The following is a 19,822-nucleotide window of genomic DNA, read 5'->3' on the forward strand; positions in this document are numbered from 1 at the left end:
CCTCTCCTTGGGCTGTAGGTGGAGTCCGCGCTCCGAGGCGCTCCAGATCCGGGCTTGGCGAGCGCCTCTCCTCCTCCTGGCCGGATCCGGGGGCTTCCAGCCGCGCTCCGTCCTCGCCCCCCCCCCGCGGCTGAGACTTGCGCTGAGAGCCAGAGCCAGCGGCGCCCCCTTCCGCCGGGAGACCCTCACCCGCCCGCCGGCTTCCTCTCGGAGGGTTTTGGGGAGCGCAGGGCGCGGCGAGGCCCCTCGGAGCTCTCCTCCCTCCCAGTCAGCAGAAGCAGCCGCCGCCTGTGGCTGGGCCGAGGGGATGGCGGCGGCGGCGGGGTGCGGAGGCTGCCCGTGCCCGGCCAGGCGGCGTCGGCGCTGCTGCAGCGGCTGCTCCTCCTGCGAGCAGTGAGTGGAGCGCGGCGGCGGCGGCGGGGAGCCCGGCGGAGGAAGGAACTTGTCCCTTCCCTCTGGACTCGCGCCCCCCCCAGATGTTGCGCCCGGTGCGGCCGGCACCCCTGGCACCCCCCACGCTACGCCACTGGTTCCATGATACATGTGCAGCATCCCTCAACACAGGAGAGACTCTAAGCAGGATTTCTCTGACAGTAGAAACTTTGAAACCCACTGTGCTAAAGAAAACAATCAATACTCTGGATTGCTGCCTACCTCCCTGATTTCTTTGATTTTGGACCCTCCTTTGCCTATAAGGGATCCACATTGGCTTGCAGGAACTACAAGTCGCAGCGTTACAGGAGGCTTGCTTGTTACCGTGCTGTTTGTCATCGAAGCATTGATATCCTGAAATGACAATGTCAAGAAGAATTAGGCGAGGATTTATTAGTCCGCTGGACACTTGAGAGGAACAGTTGAAGTACTTAGAGAAAGAATAAATACGAAGAAGTATGATTTCACTGCATATATTGTACACTGCACTTATAGACGTTGAGGCACAATCCTGCTGATATTTTTCTTCTGCAGGATTCATTGAAACAGATACCTGTCTGTGCCTTGCACGACTACCATTTGTTTCAGCGGGGTTTACACAAGGCAAAGTTACTTGTTAATTTTGCCTCAACAGTGTCCAGTGGAAGGATTTTAGTTGTCATTAAACAGCCAACAGGTAGTGATTATCCATAAACATTTTACACTTTCAATGTGCAGGGAAAAAATGCTGAGAAAACATTGTCAGTGAGTACTGTACCAGTGGTGTTAGATAGAAGTCTACTGAATTTTTTATTTCTAATTTTCACATTGGTCACCAAATATTTTTGTGCACACAGTTTTTCATTTTGTAGCATGCAAATAGATGGATCCAGTTCCATATCATATTTTGCTAGAGAGAGTTGTATGGGATTAGTGAGCCAGGAAAACGGGGCAATCTTCCTGCCCTTCATCACTGTCTGTGTAATGCATATCTAGCTTAGTGGAAAAAGCCAATCTAAAAGCAACAGAAATGCATAACAGGAAAAAAATCATACTAATGATTGGGGTGCTGAGAATTATTAGAACAAAAATATCTTGTCTATCTTAAAAAAGGTACTTAAGGAATAGTAGGAATATTAAGCTTAGTTCCACACTACCTCTTCATGAAATATTATATTTTCATGGGTGCTATCACATGCTTGAATCCCCACGACGGGGTGAGCTCCCATTGCTCGGTCCCTGCTCCTGCCAACCTAGCAGTTCGAAAGCACGAAGTAGATAAATAGGTACAACTCCAGCGGGAAGGTAAACGGCGTTTCCGTGCGCTGCTCTGGTTTGCCAGAAGCAGCTTAGTCATAACCAGGAAGCTGTACGCCGGCTCCCTTGGCCAATAAAGCAAGATGAGTGCCACAACCCCAGAGTCATCCGCGATTGGACCTAATGGTCAGGGATCCCTTTACCCTTTATCACATGGACAGCTCACTCCACATTGGACTGGCATGGAGGGCAGGGCTCTTTGGGGGTGGGCCTGGGGAAACAACCAGGCTTCCCTCAGGTCTGCTCCCAGGGGATTTAAACAGCCTGCGTTGGTCCCTGACACCTAGCTGTTCTTCATCAAATCAACCTCCCCACCCATTCCTTTAATCTTGAATTTATCCAGAAATAGGGTATCCTGTCAAAGGGATCCGTGATGTGACAAGCAGGAAGCCTGCTTGCTCCTCACCCAAAGAGGGTCCTTACACATTTAAGTGCTCTGGACAATGATGGGGTTCCACAGCTAGCCACCAACACCTGGTGACTGGAGAGCAGTCCCAACCCAGTGAACTCCCTATCCTTATGTCACAGAGTTTGGTCCCAAGGGATCATGCCATTCAGTCTTCAGGGGTCTTCGCCTTAGATTGCTTCTGCCTGGCTCAGTCTGCTCCATCTTCATGTGACCTCCACAAGGACGGATTGTTCCAACCCCAGCAAACTCTGCTACCCTGGTCCATTGCCTCTCCTTTGTTTTCTTTGGGTAAGCCAGGAACAAAGCTTTGTGTTTGCCCTTAAAATAAATGTTCACACCTTTTTGTATCATGAATTCCAAGATTTCATGGGCCAAAGGTTTTGACCACTTTCTCTGCATTAACCATTAATCTCTGTTGGACAGGATTAAGTCCAGATCCCCTTGTCCATTTTTTTACCTTTTGAGGTGAAAGCTTGTTTACAGCGTTCAGAAAACAATTAATGAGAAAAAGTTGGTTTTGGCTGTGCACACACTCCTGTTTACATGGCATCCAGTTTGCACACATGTCATTAGCCACCATCCTATCTATCTTTTATCTTGCATCTATTCTGTCATTTTAAAAAATGAAATAGCCCATCTTGATGCAAAACAGATTAGTTTGAAATGAGAAAAAGAATGACCAAGCTGCATTTTAAACTGTACACGGCTGAAGCTATTGCCAACACTCTCACATCTGATGAAGTCTCTCTCATCTCCACATGCAGCCATGTGGGTGAGGAAAAACAAAAAGGACAAAAATTAGGCTGGATGTTGTAACTGTGTCAGCTTGGAGATTCAGTTTCTAGATGGAGATTGTTGGCTGAATAGGTCTCTGCTACGTGCAGTAGGTATCAGGTTGCAATCCTAGGATTCTGGGATAAGAAGCAGTGGCCTTCATTAGCCTTATCAAAACTTTTCCTTCTCCAGGATTTCCTTATTTGCTCCTCCTGAGAAGTTACCTCCACCTGCCCCAAATTTCAGTGTCAGCTGCTGTTTCAAAGATATTAATCTATGAATTAGGAAGCCTTTGGTTCAAATTGCTTCTGCCATGAACTGGCTAGGTGCCTGGAGACAAACCTCTCACCATCAGCTTCACTCTCCCAACATGTAGGAACTTAAGAAGCTGCCCTGCACCAAGTCAGATCATTTAAAGCAGAGGTTTTCACACTTTTTGAGTCCACGGCTCCCTTGACCAACTACATTCTTTCTGCGGCACCCCTGTGGGGCTCAGGAGCCGTTATGTCCCCCCTTGCCTGCAGAGCTTACAGCCTCTCACCCTTTTCCAAACACCCTCCCTTGTGGAGTGCTCCCTCAGCCTCTCTCCTCTCCCCTCTCCTTGGGAGTCCTCTGGGCAGCCGCAACTGCCGCCCCTGGTCTTTGAGCTGCCCTCTCTGCTCCAAAGAGAGATGACTCCTCACACTGCCCCACAGGAGCCTGGGAAGCAACCCCTAGCCAGCCCCAGAGGCACCATTCACCTGGGGGACTTATAGACAGGGCTGCTGCAACAAACAGCTGTGCAAGCCTTTGGGAGGCAGACACACAAGAGGGCATCAGAGGAGGGATGGGAGGGAGGAGAAACGGAGGCCAGTATTGCCCGCAGCACCCCCGACTATCATTCAAGGCACCCCAGGGTGTCACGGCATACTGGTTGAAAACCACTGATCTAAAGCATGAAGGATAATGACCTAGTGCATGTTGAGTGCTCTGAACACCTGAAAGAGCTGTACAAATGTTACATATTATTGTTTAATACTAAATTTGGTTGAAACTCCATGAAAAGAAATGTAGCATCTAGGGGCGGGGCGGGGAGGGAATAGTCTCAGGTCTCCATATTAGATGCTTTAGAATTGTTGCTGCCTCCCCAATTCAAATTAAAAAGTAGGACACAACAAACAGGGATTGTGTCTCTCTCATCTCCACATGCAGCCAGAGGGGACTGATTTCCCCCAGAGAATGCAAAGAGGAAAATTAATGATCAGACAACATGCAAATGGCCTGTTATTCCTCTTCCATTGTTACTGCTGTGAGCATTTATAAAACAAATTCTGTATTAAAGCAAACATAAGGAAATTAAAACAATATCTGTAGAGTAGCCTGGGGTATGAGGAATTTCCATTTACTTACTTCTTCAAATTTTAGTGCAATCATGGAAAAAGCCTTGAAAATGGCATCTGTTGGGCCTGTTATCGTCACAATTCTTTCTGGACAGGAGCCTTCTGAGATGTTGATTCGAGCACCACTCTGCGGAAAGGGCCCCCCCAAAAAAACCCACATTTATTTGTAAAGTATCTACTTAACAATTTACCAGCCTTGACTTGAAAAGTACGCTTTTCCGTGTTATCCAGTTTAACAGCATGTATATACCCCCCGCCCCCCGCACAGTGAAGGCAGAATTAAACAAAGGAATGGCAAGGCAGGTCAGATACAGCCACTGAAATTAAGGGCAATTCTTTTAAAAAAATAAAACAAAAGCTGACACTGTACGGTCATACCTCGTGTTGTGTTAGGTTCAAGTTGCATCTTTTCGGCTTGCAAACGTGGCAAATCCGGAAGTGTATACTTCTGGGTTTCGCCACGCGCGTATGCGCAGAAGCCAAAAACATTTTGCGTGTTTTGCACATGCGCAGAAGCGGTGCTCTAGTTACAGACTTTTCGGGGTGCGAACGGCACCCCGGAACCGATTGAGTCTGTAACTAAAGGTACCACTGTAATAGGCAAAAGCACAATAGTTTAGGAAGAGAGTTGAGAACAAGAATGCTACCCATCAGGTGACTCTAAAGTTACTCATAGGACAAACTTAAAACACATTTGCCATGATCCAAGAGCTCCATGGTTTGTGCCCATCTTCCCTTCCAAGCTGCAGCCCCTTGGACTGAAACTGATGTAGACTTTCCCTGGGGGCTTTCCAGGGCATACGAAGAGATCATGCAGTGGGCAAATGGCTCCCTCAAAAATCCCCGTGTGCATCTCAAGACTCATATGCAGGACTTTGGATTAAGGCCGCTGTAAGCAATTTAAATCTATATTTTTATGACTTGCATTTATAGCTTACACTTATATAATAGAAGTTAATCTGGAATCCTAGTTATGGGCTTGTTTGTTTTTAAATAATATTTTTATTGAAGTTTTTCAAAAACTACAAAAACACTTAGAACAAGAATATAACAAAGGTACAATGTTGTGTTAGTTCTGTATCACATAAACTCCAGCTTTTGGAATCCTGCTTGTGGGTAAACTATGGTTAGAGCTGATAGTAATTTGTTACATCATGACGAACGATGGTTTCCTGCCAACTGGAAGCAGAAGCTTCGAATCACGTTCTCTCACATGCAGAGGAAGGAAGAAGGCTTCAAAACAACAAACCCATGGTATGTTGCTGGATGGGAATTATAGTCTGAATTAGTTTCTTTCTGTTAGGAAGATTTATGATTTAATTACCGTAATTATGAAGGACTATTTTGCTGGCAGAGCTAAATGCTCAAAACATGCTGGGAGCATTTCCACCCTGCTCTGTGGAATCACTTCCTTCACAGTGGATGTGTGGTGAGATCCTCTCAAACAGACATATGCGGGGCATGAAAAATAATATTGTTCTAACAAATAGACTATAACAGTCAGGCTATTTTAACATCTTAGACAGAAAGGCTTTTCCCTGTTGAGGAATAATAGCAATGTGTAGCAAGAACAACAAATAAGACAATGCTACAGCTTAAAAATTATTACCAGACTAATAAATATGAAACAGAAAAGCTGAACTATTTTGAAGAAATATCAAGAGTCTGATATATCATTGCACATTTTTAGAACTGTCTAATAAACTGTTAATAACTTATAAAGATCCCTTCTATTACAGGAGGGAATACAAATGTTTGTATTTCGGTTTTTGTAGTTCTGTAGCATTTTCATATGAGGACAATCTGACACACACTAAAGTTGCAATCCTTTATTTCTGCTTACTTAGAAGCAAATCTCTTTGACACAACACAAGTAAAAATGGTTAGTACTGAGTTGTAACTCACAATTAACCCCATGGAAGAGACTGGGCTGTACCAGTTCAGACTGCAGGCATACTTCCATGCTTCTCCAAAATCCTTGCATACAGAAATCTAGCATGCTAGGAAGAAGGCTAGAAGGCCAGAGCCCTTTCCCCTAACATCTAAGTCCTACTATTGGCACGAAGGGAAAATGTGAGTATTAAGGGACTTTCAGCCCCATATCATCCTGTGACTTGTAACAGTTTTCCACATGCTTGGGTGCAGACATGTAGTGGGAACTCTTTTCTACTTGTGTAGAATTTAGAAACCCTGACTGAGCAACTTCTTTGTCCTTGCAAAGCCTCCTCAAGTGAGCAATGACTGAACAGGGCTCTTTTTTCTTGACTAGTTTTCTAGGTGCACAGATATTTCTATTTATTCTGGCGGGGTATGGAGGAACATTCAATGTGTGAGTTCTTTTATGTGGTAAGAAGAGGTACAGCCTAGACATGTAATTCTTTAGTTCAGTGAGAACTAAAACCGTATTTTAAAGATTAATTGCTGTAGATTCAGAGCAGTAATCTGATCTTACCAGATTGTTTTGGGGTTTTTTAAACAATTAGTTTGGTAAGAAGCTCTGAATGAAGCTTTCAATATTTATATCCCCAATAATTTAGGATGGTGTGTATCAGGGGTCGGCAACCTAAGGTCCATAGGCCACAAGCGGCCCATCGGCACCGTGCTAAACCGGCGTGGGGCAGAGCGGGGACCACCTTCCGTGACGCTGGCTGGCTTCCCATTGGCTGCAGGAAGCTCCTGCAGCCAATGGGAAGCTGTGCACGCCTCCTCCACGCCAGAAGGAGCGCTGGAAATAGTGTTTGCATATGCGTGCACGCACTCTGACCCACGGCAGGGTCTGTGGGACCGTGAACCAGCCCAAGCCACAAAAACTTTGCCGACCCCTGGTGTATATGGAATTATTACATTTTATCATCACATAAGGAATGTTAGGCTGAATGAGAGTGACTGCCCAAGTTCATCCAGTTCATTTTCATAGCTCAGGTCCCCTCTTGACTAAATTCAGTGCACTGTGCACGAGAAGGGAACATCACAAAAAATTGTGAATTACTGTTCATTGCAGATGTTTGGTTTTGGTATTTGACCACTTGGTGGCAGGATTGATTCATACATGTGAGCAATACAGCAATTCAGTACCACCACCAGGTATATATTTTCTGAAATTGCAGGAAAATTAAGTCAAAGAGTACAAAATTTACATCTTACCTCCTCCCTCATTTTCTTGACAGTTTCACCTTTCTGTTAAAGAAACAGAAAGCATTTATTAGCTCACACTAACATGCTCCATGACTGGTGAATTTGTAGAAAAGTATCAAGTAAACTGAGCTGACTAAAAAAAAAAAACCCACCCTCAAAAAAACGGGTCACTGACCTTTCCAATGATGCTGCCAACCTCCTGAAACAAAACAAAGCAAAATATACATGAATGCAAGCACAAAAGAGAAATGCATCTACACATCTGTAAATCTTTAAAATGTAAATGGACTAGAACAGATATATTCAACATATCTAAAAGTATTATGTAACTGAAACAACAGAAATGCACAATTATGTTGCTAAACAAGGCAGTGAGCTACATAAAAGAAACTGGAGGTCCACAGACTAGCTATGGCCTGAAATAATTCTATGTTGCCCCAGAGGCCTAGCCAAATGCTTAATCAAGGTAAATAATAATAATTCCAGCATCTTTAACCATAAATAAAATAATAAAATTTGCATTCAACTTGTTAACAATCTTACTGAGAAAGCTGTGCAATAGAGCTATGACATCTTTTTTGAAAAGAAGAAAGCATGATAACACAGGGTCTGTTCATGCTCAAAGCGGAGATATCACACCATCATGCCTGACAGACTATGGACAGCAGACAGCCTGAACTGCACATATCCATCTATTAGTGGGAAATGATTTACACAGAAACATTAACATTTAACAAATTTTAGAGCTGGATGGTAATGCTGCCTGCATTGCTCGAGAAGTCTCATACGTGATTAATACAATGCAGCTGCATAGCTCTCCCAACAGAATGTCGTCTGACTCACTGTGGACCAACAAATGTTACTATTCATGTCTTTTTTTAAAAAAAGAACAACCCAAAAAACAGTGCAAGGATTCATCAGGACAGAGCCAACATTTGCTTCTGCAAGGCAGATATGATGAGCATAAATATTTTTATACATCTTCAAACTAGGCATTTGGATTTTATGGACCTTCTATTTAGGCTGTAATCCTATACAAGGTGACATGGGAGTAAGTCCCACTGAAGTCAGTGGGGCTTACTTCTAAGTAAATATGTATAGGATTGCACTATTTGCTTAGTTTCAAAAATTTCTGTGCAAATGTTTCTCAGAACATATCAGTAAGGCAACCCAAGTAGTTGCAGTTCAAACAACTATTTGGAGATTTCGTTGTTTAATTTCCAGGTCCACTCATTTCCACACCCCCCCCAACAGTGAAAATGAAGTGAAGCTTATTTATTTATTGAAATATTTATAGACCACACGTTTGTGAAAAATACAGCAAGATTATATGCAACACACAAATTACAGCAAGATAAATAAAAACAATCCTAAATACTGTTTGATAAAAAAACAAAATCACCCCAACTCGACTTTGCAAAGGCCTGCCTGAAAGAAGGCAAAAATGATTCCTGCCAAACCTCTATTGGAAGGGAGTTCCTCAGGGCTGTCCAGGCCTGCTGATCTATGAACTCAGACCCTAGCAAAGGATAATCAAACCTCAGAGTTTGGGGAACCACAAGACGTTTGCCATCAGAGCAACAAAGCAATGGAGGCAGAGAATAAGGAATCAGATTTTGATTTATGAAAGAAAGTTTCCCCCTCCCCTTGCCCCTGACAACAAGAACGAGCCTGAAACACTTAATTTCCTCATAAATAATTGAGAGTGCCTGCAACTTTGTTTTTTTTTCCCCTTTTGTAGCTTAGGAGAAGCCCTTTCATGCCTCTTCCACTCCCATTTTTCCACATCAAATTAGACAAGATGAAAGTCCAGCCCTTGTCTTGCAGAAAACAAATATCTAGCATGTTTTCTGCCAATGTTAGTGCTGGAGAATATACACCTAGTCTGTTCAATAAGGAACTGTTTAAAAACAAAATATCTATTTTATTTAATGATAGAAGCCAGACGTGGCAGAAGTTTGAATGTCTAATTCACATGATGGATTAGGCAACAATGCATTTTGGCACCAAATGAACAGTGCAGAAGCAGTGGGTGTTATCACTATGCAGGAAACCATTTCCAAAGTGATTGCTTTAGCTATAATGTCATAACAACACCCAGCTGTGCGAGTCAAACAGAGCCATACAGTGCAGCACTTACAAAGAAAGTAACTGACAGATCTAAACTTGACAACGCAATTGACAAATGCCAGAGACCCAAATATTCACTTATGCTGTTTGAGAGATCATTGTGTGCGTAATGGGGTAACAGACATGTGTGCCTTCAGTAAAGCTATGGCACAACTAACTTGCATTAACGTAACTTAACAAACGAAGGGTAATGTAAAGGCTAAGCGCCTGAGCTATGAACTCAAATGCCACCTGTGCCACATACTCTCTCTTACACAAGCTGCTATCTGTGCCTCAGTCCTTACAAAGAGATATTTGCAGAAAGCTGAGAGGGAAATTTATGGCATATGCTTTCATGAACTAGAGTATACTAAGAAGAAGCCACAGAAGATTCGTTTTCAAGATGCTACAATATTTTTGTTGCAGCTGACTACCTGAAATGCAGAGGAGAAGGATGCTGTGGGCAGAAGGAAGATCAATTCTCTTCCTCCATCCTCTCCATTACTAGAATGCATGTCAGTCTACAACTGACAAGCTGGGCCATGTTGCAGATTTCAAAATTTGGTGGATCTCTCATCCTTCAAACAGAATTTCTGTGTCAGTGGCTATCTTGAATTTTGTATAACTTACACAATGGTAAACAAAACAAAAAAAATTCCTTCCAGTAGCACCTTAAAGACCAACTAAGTTAGTTCTTGGTATGAGCTTTCGTGTGCATGCACACTTCTTCAGATACACTGGCAAAGGTGCTACTGGAAGGAATTTTTTTTGTTTTGACTATGGCAGACCAACACGGCTACCTATCTGTAACTGCAACTATGGTAAACAAGTTGAAGGAACAATTGTCTGACTTTCTGGAAGTAAAATAAACTCTGTGATTAAGATGTAGACACACTTCTAAGGGTTGCTGATACAAGGGGGTGTGCAGACATTCTTGCACAGCTCATAACAGTTAACTGTATCTGGAGCCTTTAACCTTTGGGGCCTGTGGCCACATCTGGATTTCCACCCCACCCCAATTTTATTTGGTTTAGAAGTCTTACACAGACTGACAGACAGCTCACTTACAGTACTTCGCTGAAATACATATAAAATATGCATCTTAAAACAGGAAAGGAAACACTTTTGAACAAGGGATACATGGAAAATGGTGGCACATTTGAATTTTTGGAAAAAATGGCATGGGTGCCACCACAAAATACTGGCTATGGGGCATGGCTATTCACATATCTCTCTCTAAAAACTTCTGGCCTGTGGGTCTCATTAGGCTCACCAGGAGTCCTTATTTGGCCTGCAATGACATCTTCCTTCAGCCACACTTGCAGGGCAGGTAAATCTACAACTGCAGCGGAATAAACAGGACCCTTAAATTGCACTTCCCATGGCTCCAACTTTTTAATGTGCAAACCAAAAAACAGACACATCCACCTATCCCTAGTTATAATCAGTTTTGCTACTGTGTAAATAAGGCTAAAATGTTGGGCCTCTAATACTGTTAATAACAAAGCAACCTAAAATACAACCACTAACATACACCCATGTTTCTGACCCGCCCCCCGCCCAATATCTCAATGTAAAGCAAGTTACCTTTCCATGCATAAGAAGTCGTATAGTGAGTGTGACATTGAGGCCGCCTTCCGTCACCTTCGGATCTTTTGTGTTCATTCTTGTCCAATATCTGCAATTGTTGAATAGAGCTTTTCAGGGTGATTTCTCCCCTGCACTTAACCTAGAAAGACAAAAGGTTACCGTTCTGAGGTCAATGCTTCTCAAAATGCAAATCAATTCATACAAACTACATATTTCAGCATAACTGAAATAACTACATATTTCATACAAACTACATATTTCAGCAAAACTACATATTATAAAGGGCAAAGGGTCTCGACTCACAATCACCATTTTTGTTTGAGGGTCCCATATTCTTAGTATTCTTCACTTCTGCTCTTTTTATGACTGAGCTCTTAATGCTGATCTCATTATTTAACATGTTCCAGCAAGTGGTAAGAAACAACCCTTGAATATATCTTCATTATTTCTAGGCTGCCTTTCAGCAAACATGTCTGTGGGCGAATCTACATTTGTTGGTTATAATGTTAGAAATGCGTTATAAAAATGTGACACCAGAGGACACCGCAGAACAGCGATCTGCCAGCAATGGAAAAATGCATTGAGCATTATATAACATTATATAACATTATTTAGTGCTATTTTTAATGACGCTTTTACAGATCAATGTAGATCCAGACGCATACGCTGAAGTTGAGACCTACATGCTATACAGCAAAAACCCAGAACTTTAACAAATGATCAGCATGATCATGTGTGAACACAAAAGCTGAATTTTACATTCCAACTTGGTGCAGTGTTCTGTTGAATTGCAGCGAAAATCAACTGATTTCTTCTCACTTTCTCCATCCTTTTCCTTTTTTACTCTAGTGAAACAGATCTTATTTTCCCTTCACGTAGCTCCATAGTGATTGTAACCTTATGTCACTGCCAGCAAGAGCGGCAGACGTCTCAAAGACACTGAAGTCAGCCAGTAACTGTTTTCCACTGTAAATCCTGGGTGCTTGTCTGTTTTTGTCTAGGAATCTCAGAAGTCCCTTAGCTCAGCTTCTTGAAGACCCAAACCCAAAATAGCACTAGGATGTCTCTTTAATTTCTTGTAGCAAACTTAAATAATATCTCAAATATCTTAATAAATAGGATGGGATACAGTACTAATGAAAGCTGAGGTGTCTGGTGGAGATGGAAAGCAAGAGATTATGAGAAACAATTATCCACATAGAGAGTGAGGCTGCATATTCACCATACATATAAAGCACACTTCAAGAACTTCTTTATTGCTGGGGAAGAGAAATGACATCATGGGACTAGGGTAAAACTGTAAAGCTCCCTTTTTATTTTTGTTATGGGATGCTGTGCGCATATAATTTTGTTATATATAGATATGCAATAGATATGTATAGTATTGGAATGTGGTTTTTTATGTTATTATATTTTTGCTTTGCTATGTTGTTATGAAATTGTTTTTATAGTGCTTTCTTTGTTGTAAGCCAGTTTGAGCATGTGGGAAAGCAGCATACAAATGAACAAAGGAATGAATGAAATGAGGTTTCCATGTACTTTATATGTATGGTCTTCCCCCTGGCACGTCTCTGCCAGAATTCAAAGAAACCTGAAATCAACAACAAATATGACAACACATTACTAGCCCAGTTATGGAATCAGTCTAATGGCCTGTAACTTCTTGGGATTCATAGTCTGAATTTATAGTCTAAATAGTAATAGTTATTATGAATTTACTAGTCTTCATGACCACACTGCAATGTAGCTCAACATATTTATCACCATACTATGGATGCATAGTTGAGACTAAGAAACAGCGATCTCACTAGGTCTTTCTCTTTCATACTAGTGCAGGGTGGCTGAAGTTGCCGAGCAAAATTGTTGGGTGTGAGAAGAGTGCTTGCCTCTTCCCTCCCTCCCTGATTCTACCAGCAAATGCTCCCCAAACATTCCCCAACCTTTCTCTCCTCCCAAAAGACTGATGCTGGACGTTAGCCCAACTGGGAAAGAACAAGTCATGATCTCACACAGGTTGCCCAGTATGCTACGTCAGCTCTTTCTGCACACGATACATGTTTTTCCACCGACTCCTCGTCTTGCATCTCATTCTTTGCCCTCTCCCAGCTGGCACGTCCCTCATCTCACTAAGCCCAGGACGGCACCCTCTCTTTTTTGTCCTAAACGCCACTTGCAAAAGACCACCATTGTTAAACAGGCTGCCGTGTTTAGCACTGGAGGAAGATGTTCGGTTCCACCCCCCTCCAGGCTCCACATCTTTCCTGGCCTGCCTCCAATTCCGTCAGAAGCACCCAATTATCTTTAGTTATTTTAGGCAATTGTGTCAGCGAACACAGCAACTAGGTAAGGGATGAGGGAGGTCATGCAGCACTGAGGTACGACACAAAGCTTGTTTTCTTTTATTTGTTGCTTGTTGATTCAGTGTATTGAAATCTGAAAGGCCCATTTCAAAGCTGCTGTTGCTGAAATAATAATAGGACACACTGGCCTTTAATACAATTCTCTTCAGGGAACAAAAGCTTCTTTTGGCAAGGCTACAAGGGCCGCTTGTTGTAGGTTACACACATCTTTCCAGTCAAGCACGATTAATACTCCCCCCCCCTGCAATGCTCATGACCCAGACGAGGTTCCTTTCAACTATATAATGTTAGTATTATGCGCTCAGAAATCTCAGTTTTAAAATGGGCTCCTAAAATGGAACTATAATTTAATTATTTTCCTGTAGCCTGTACCATTTTGTTTCATCACTTTGTGCCACAAGGCTAGTAGTTTACAGAAGGCAGTATCTGCCCTCCAGGATTATTTTGCCAGATCCTTTTAACATCTGTTTCTAAAAAGGACTTTATTTGCAACGGCATAAAGAATAATCAGAGACTTATTTACCCAGATAAATCAGGAACGAGTTAGGAAGCCTGGCGGGCTGAGGTGAGCCAAACGGAGGGAAGTGATGGCAACAAAGAAAAAGGAAGGAAGGAACATTTTAAAGGCTGCTCAAAGGGGCTCCAATGGTTCTGAAAGTATTTTCAGGTGATGACGCAAGACATAGAAAAATATATATAAATTGCATGGTGTGGGATATTGCCAGAGAAGATTTGTGAGAAATAAATCCAAGACATATGTAATTTTGCTTGGGTTAGTTTCAGTGAGAGCTGCAAGCATTAGTGTAATTGAAAGATTAATTTATGAGGGCAATTTTACTCAGTGGTGTTATGGGTAAAAGGACACACCATTTAAAAAAGGCTGTTTTGGTTCTGGTGTGTATGTAAAACAATCTATTAAAGTGGTGCCTTTCATTTAGTAAATTGCAGGTTTTTTACACTTCCTTCAGTACCCCAAAAAGGTACCAATACAGTGGTTTGAGCAATTTGAAATAATTTAAATTAATTGCTTAAAAGGCAAGTCAATAATCAACTAATAATAACTAATTAGTCAATAGTCTTAATTATTATTATTTTCAAGCTCATTTGTAACAATCTCTCTCAGGAAGCCAACAGTATCCTATGAAATGTCAGTCAGTTTGAAAATACATATCAATAGATATTACAATCTTGTGTTGCTAAACCTAAATGTAAAGATCCTTCCTGTCAATGAAGGTTTGGTGACTTTTCCTTATTTTTACCCATAATTCTGTTATGCTCCATTTAAATTGCATTAAAATAAAATAATACATTTTGTTTGTTGAAACTGCCAAGAAACCTGCTGCAATATCTGGGAAAGCGTGTTCTCCTTCATGGAGAGCACGTGTTGCGGTGGGGGCCGCCAGGACACTCCAAAGTTGGGGGCGGGCTAACTGATCGTTGGCCACTGATGCGATTGGGGCTTCCCTTGTTGTTGGGAAGAAGTTAATGTTGCCATTTGTTGATTGACAGCCAGAAATGCTAAAACTCCTTGCACGAGGCTAGGGCTTCCTCTTTTCGCATCGGATTGCCTGTCCCCCCCTCCCTAGAATTAGGGTTGTTCGCTTTGACCTTGCTATGCCTGTCATGGGGTCGTCTGCTCTTGGGGCAGGGGCCCAGTAGGAATTTTGTCCATCTGGCTGATTGGCTGGGGCCATTTGGTTTTTCCCTACTGTGTAGCAAATCGTCACAACTTGTAAGGTTGCAGTTAGGCATTGGTTTATGGTTTGGTTGGTTGAGGGGCATGGATTGGCTGTGCCTGCCCCTCTAATGCTGCTGCTGCAAGAGATTCCATTAAATGAATCGGGGGCTAACTATTGCTTGTCCACTCTATCAAGGGGGCTCAGGCCATAGCAATGAGCTCCTGGTTGCATTTTGGGAGGGCTGAGGGCAGGTTCCCTGCTCCGTCGCTACCCCCAAGTGTATTCCCCTTTTCTGACTTTCGCATCGTGCAGAATGTCAGTCTGTCCCCCGTGGTGGGGGCAGATAGTCGCAACCAATGCCTAAGCAACCACTCACATTTTTGTATTTTAATAAAGTTGTGGCCAAAATTATGCCAAAAACCTTAAACAAAAAATTCTGTGTGATGTGTGAGTTATTGGGGTGGCCCTGGGGACCTCGACACACAAAGTGTGGAATCTGGCAGACAGCTAATTTCCAATATTCACATTAATCTGAGTGGCACATATGAGATAGTTTAAGAATTCACAAAGATCAAATCCCTCAAGCACCCCTACTTGTCAACTTGGGCAAATCTCCACTTATAGTAAAAAACAACAACAAAGCTTTGTCTATTTATTACAAAGCCAAGGTCTTAGAAAACGTTTGAAAAGGAAACCCAACTTACTATAGACTCACAAAGGGTCAGTGTGTGTATGTATGTGTGTGTACAGATTAGATGGGGAAAGATAAACATAAAGCCTTAAGATCTTCCTGCAAGTCCTTATATAATGCAAATTAGATGAACCGTCATTTGGGATTTCAGAGTTTATAATTGCCTACATTAATCTGCTCATTAATATTGAGATTAATGCATCTCAAATGATGTAATGAGACAAATTATGCTGGCCTGGATCCAAACAACCTCATGACTAGTTCTGTGTGCCCAAGAGAGCTTTGGGTCCTTTTCTTAAGCAGGAGTCCCATGCCCTCATACTGCATGGCAAACTTCTGAAATTAAGGAGATTTTCAAGATGAGTTTGTGATATGATATGGCCGGCCTGCCATGGAAGGGGACAAAGGTGGGAAATCCAATAATGGCTCCTCCTTGATCAATAAAAAATCAATTAAATACCTGCCAATTTGCTGCCCTGTCATGTGGAATAATCTGCCATTTGAGGTGGCTGCTCCTTTATTCTGCTTCATAGCAGAGATGGCCTTTGTTTAACCTATTGGACCAAATCTGTCTGACCTGTATTTAACAAATTGATTCCTGTCATGCCACAACGAAGCATCTGGAACCCAGTTTAAGCACAGCTTAGTTCTAGCACATGTGGACTGCAATATGGATTAATTCCTAGGGGGCCAGGGGTCTTAGTGGACCACAAGCTTAACACGAGTCAACAGTGTAATGCAGCAGCAAAAAAAGCTAATGTTTTTCTAGGCAGCATCAACAGACGTAGAGTGTTCAGCTAAGCATAGGCGGACATGCACTCTGGGCTTTAAGAAGGCTGATTTCAAAAAGCTTAAATAACCACTGGGTGAGAAGAAATTCTCAAAGGGAAGGGAGTCTCATGCAAGACAAAATTGGGATTCAAGATAAAGGGGTCTTAGGAGAATTAACCTAAGTTACCAGTGTGATGCTGCATGAACAGAAGTCTAGTGTCCAGATCAAGGGAAGTAATAGTCCCACTCTATTCTGCCTTGGTCAGACCACACCTGGAATACGGTGTCCAGTTCTGGACTCCACAATTTAAGAAGGTTATTGACAAGTTGGAAGTATGCAGAGGAAGGCAACCAATATGATCAAGGGTCTGGAAACCAAGGTTTTTGAGGAATTGTTGAGGGAGTTTGATATGTTTCACTTGGAAAAGAGGAGACTGAGAGGAGATATGATAGCCATCTTCAAATATCTAATGGCTGTCACATGGAGAAAGCTTGTTTTCTCCTGCTCCGGAGGCAAAGACCCGAACCAATGGATTCTAGTTACAAGAAAGGAGATTCTAATTAAACATCAAGAATAACTTTCTGACAGTAGGAGCTGTTTGACAGTGGAACAGACTCCCTTGGAAGGTGGTGGACTCTCCTTCCTTGGAGGTTGCTAAACACAGGTTGAGGGGCCATCTGTCATGGATGCCTTAGTTGAGATTCCTGCATTGCTGGGGGTTGGACTAGATGACCCTTGGATCCCTTTCAACTCTACGATTCTGATTCATAGAATCATAGAGTTGGAAGAGACCACAAGGGCCATTGAGTCCAACCCCCTGCCAAGCAGGAAACACCCTCAGAGCACCCCTGACATATGGTTGTCATGCCTCTGCTTAAAGACCTCCAAAGAAGGAGACTCCACCACACTCCTTGGCAGCAAATTCCACTGTCGAACAGCTCTTACTGTCAGGAAGTTCTTCCTAATGTTTAGGTGGAATCTTCTTTCTTGTAGTTTGGATCCATTGCTCCGTGTCCGCTTCTCTGGAGCAGCAGGAAACAACCTTTCTCCCTCCTCTATGTGACATCCTTTTATATATTTGAACATGGCTATCATATCACCCCTTAACCTCCTCTTCTCCAGGCTAAACATGCCCAGCTCCCTTAGCCGTTCCTCATAAGGCATCGTTTCCAGGCCTTTGATCATTTTGGTTGCCCTCCTCTGGACACGTTCCAGTTTGTCAGTGTCCTTCTTGAACTGTGGTGCCCAGAACTGGACACAGTACTCCAGGTGAGGTCTGACCAGAGCAGAATACAGTGGCACTATTACTTCCCTTGATCTAGATGCTATACTCCTATTGATGCAGCCCAGAAATGCATTGTCTTTTTTAGCTGCCGCGTCACACTGTTGGCTCATGTCAAGTTTGTGGTCATGTCAAGTTTGTGATTCACTGGTATCTTTTGAGAAAAAAGGAGGAAATTTGTATATGGCTTAATAATAAAAACCTCCAAGTGGTTTACATAAAATATACATTACAATTGTTTATAAGAGCAATAGCGACACAGAATTGCTTATTAAGTTAGCTGTGTTTGGGTGCCTAGACCTTTGAGATACCAAGGTAACATTATTTTACTGGTCACCTAAATCTCACCCAAAATAAGGACTTCCATTTGATTAAGAAAATAAATGAATCATATGAGTTTTAATAATTAAATCTAGATAAATTTACGTATCTGTTAAATTAGTAGTTTTGAAGAGAAAGAAAGACTTTGTTTTTACATGATACACAAACATTACATCAGACACCATGTTAGGAGAGGCATTCTTGCGAGAGAGGGCTAGTGCCTTTTCTAAGATGGCATCTACCATCTGCACATGTTAAAATTATAAAGTGTTTTTTTAAATATGCTGCCCAATTAATTGGCAGCCCCTTTTTAATTAATGAAAAGGTTTTTAATAGATTAATCTAACTGATTAATATTGCTAAATATTTCAGTGCTAGGGGGAAAAGTCTTCTTGGTTCTTTGCCATAGCTTACTCTGGGTGGCTACGGATAAAGCAGCTGCACAGAGAGCCGTCTGGGCTCAAATTCCTAATCTACTTAAAGAGAGATTTATTAGATTCCATCAGCAATCTGCATCTCTCATAATTCGACAGACGTGTATCTGGATTTGTAGTATCAACATTTTCTCTGGTTTGTGTTTCTAGAGAAACTTTTAGCTGCGGGTGGATGACAGCATCTACATTTGCAAGTAAAACGATTTATTACTGCCTGTAATAAATATAGCATTGATGTTACTGATCATACCATACAAAAGGAATATATATATATCTTCTTAAGAGTTACCGGTAATTTAATGAGTGCTAGGTTAATATTGCAGAACCCTATTAACTAATGGACAGCACAAGTCTCACAATGCAATCTGTATGGAAATAAAAGAGTTCAGGTTTACATAGAAATGTAATCATTCAAATAAAGATGAATATGGGAATTGACAGGGTAATCCCATGGATATTTACTCATAAGGCTGGCATCTTAAAAGGTATATTGGACATTGTCCTTTATATTCGTTGTCACTGAACTAAGGCTGCATACACACAACATTTTAATCTGGAATCAATGGAGGCTGAGTACTTGTTTTTTCTACGTAGTCCACATACCATAGATCTAGATCTATTGCATACTGTATTTTTCGCCACTGAAAATCAATTCTTGAGCAACTGGTTTCATTCCAAAAATAAATGATTCATGCAAACTGATTCTACATTCACACCGTATGTTCATTAGGAAACAGTTGGAAATGGATGTAAGCTGTCCTGGCATTGCTGTGTTTGTGTGTATACAGTACACAACTCTCCAATGACACTATGGGTGGGTGTACAGCAAGATCACAACCACTGCTTCCTTCTAGGCAGGAAAAGGTGTGGGTAACCTAATCAAGAGGAGTGTTTTCAAATGGGTATGTACCCTCAAACCGTTCAATGCAGAAAAAGCCCCCTCACAAACAACCTACTCTGAACGGAACACTCCCATGGCAGATTTGCCAGGAAAGTGGTAGCAAACCCACTGAAAATGAGTTTCAGTACAACAACCCTTTAAGGCAGACCACGTGGAGAGATCATGACTGTGGCAGATCCTCTTCCCCTCCCACCCGCACAAAGCTCTTGGCTTTCCTGCTCCTGTTTGCTCACTATTAATATGCTGGCATTAAGAGAG

The 19,822-nt window shown here is 42.2% G+C and overlaps 1 protein-coding gene across 18 annotated transcripts in view; it reads right to left on the minus strand.

Annotated features, from left to right (window-relative positions):
• The window catches only part of LOC309355222 (poly(rC)-binding protein 3-like), a 173,546-nt gene that overhangs the window by 23,264 nt on the left and 130,460 nt on the right, over positions 1-19,822 (minus strand). For 12 of the 18 annotated variants that reach the window (XM_081885867.1, XM_081885869.1, XM_081885864.1 and 9 more), the window contains 5 exons: positions 11,122-11,263; positions 7,601-7,624; positions 7,435-7,467; positions 4,301-4,417; positions 655-786 (listed from right to left, as the gene is read on the minus strand). In XM_081885867.1, coding sequence (XP_081741993.1) covers positions 655-786; positions 4,301-4,417; positions 7,435-7,467; positions 7,601-7,624; positions 11,122-11,199 — 384 coding nt within the window. In that variant the 5' untranslated portion in view covers positions 11,200-11,263. The remainder of the gene's footprint in view (positions 1-654; positions 787-4,300; positions 4,418-7,434; positions 7,468-7,600; positions 7,625-11,121; positions 11,264-19,822) is intronic. The other 6 variants (XM_081885870.1, XM_081885854.1, XM_081885855.1 and 3 more) reach the window with 2 other exon arrangements.

The sequence above is a fragment of the Podarcis melisellensis genome (genome assembly GCF_964234715.1).
Source record: "Podarcis melisellensis genome assembly, chromosome: 13".
NCBI lineage: Eukaryota > Metazoa > Chordata > Lepidosauria > Squamata > Lacertidae > Podarcis > Podarcis melisellensis.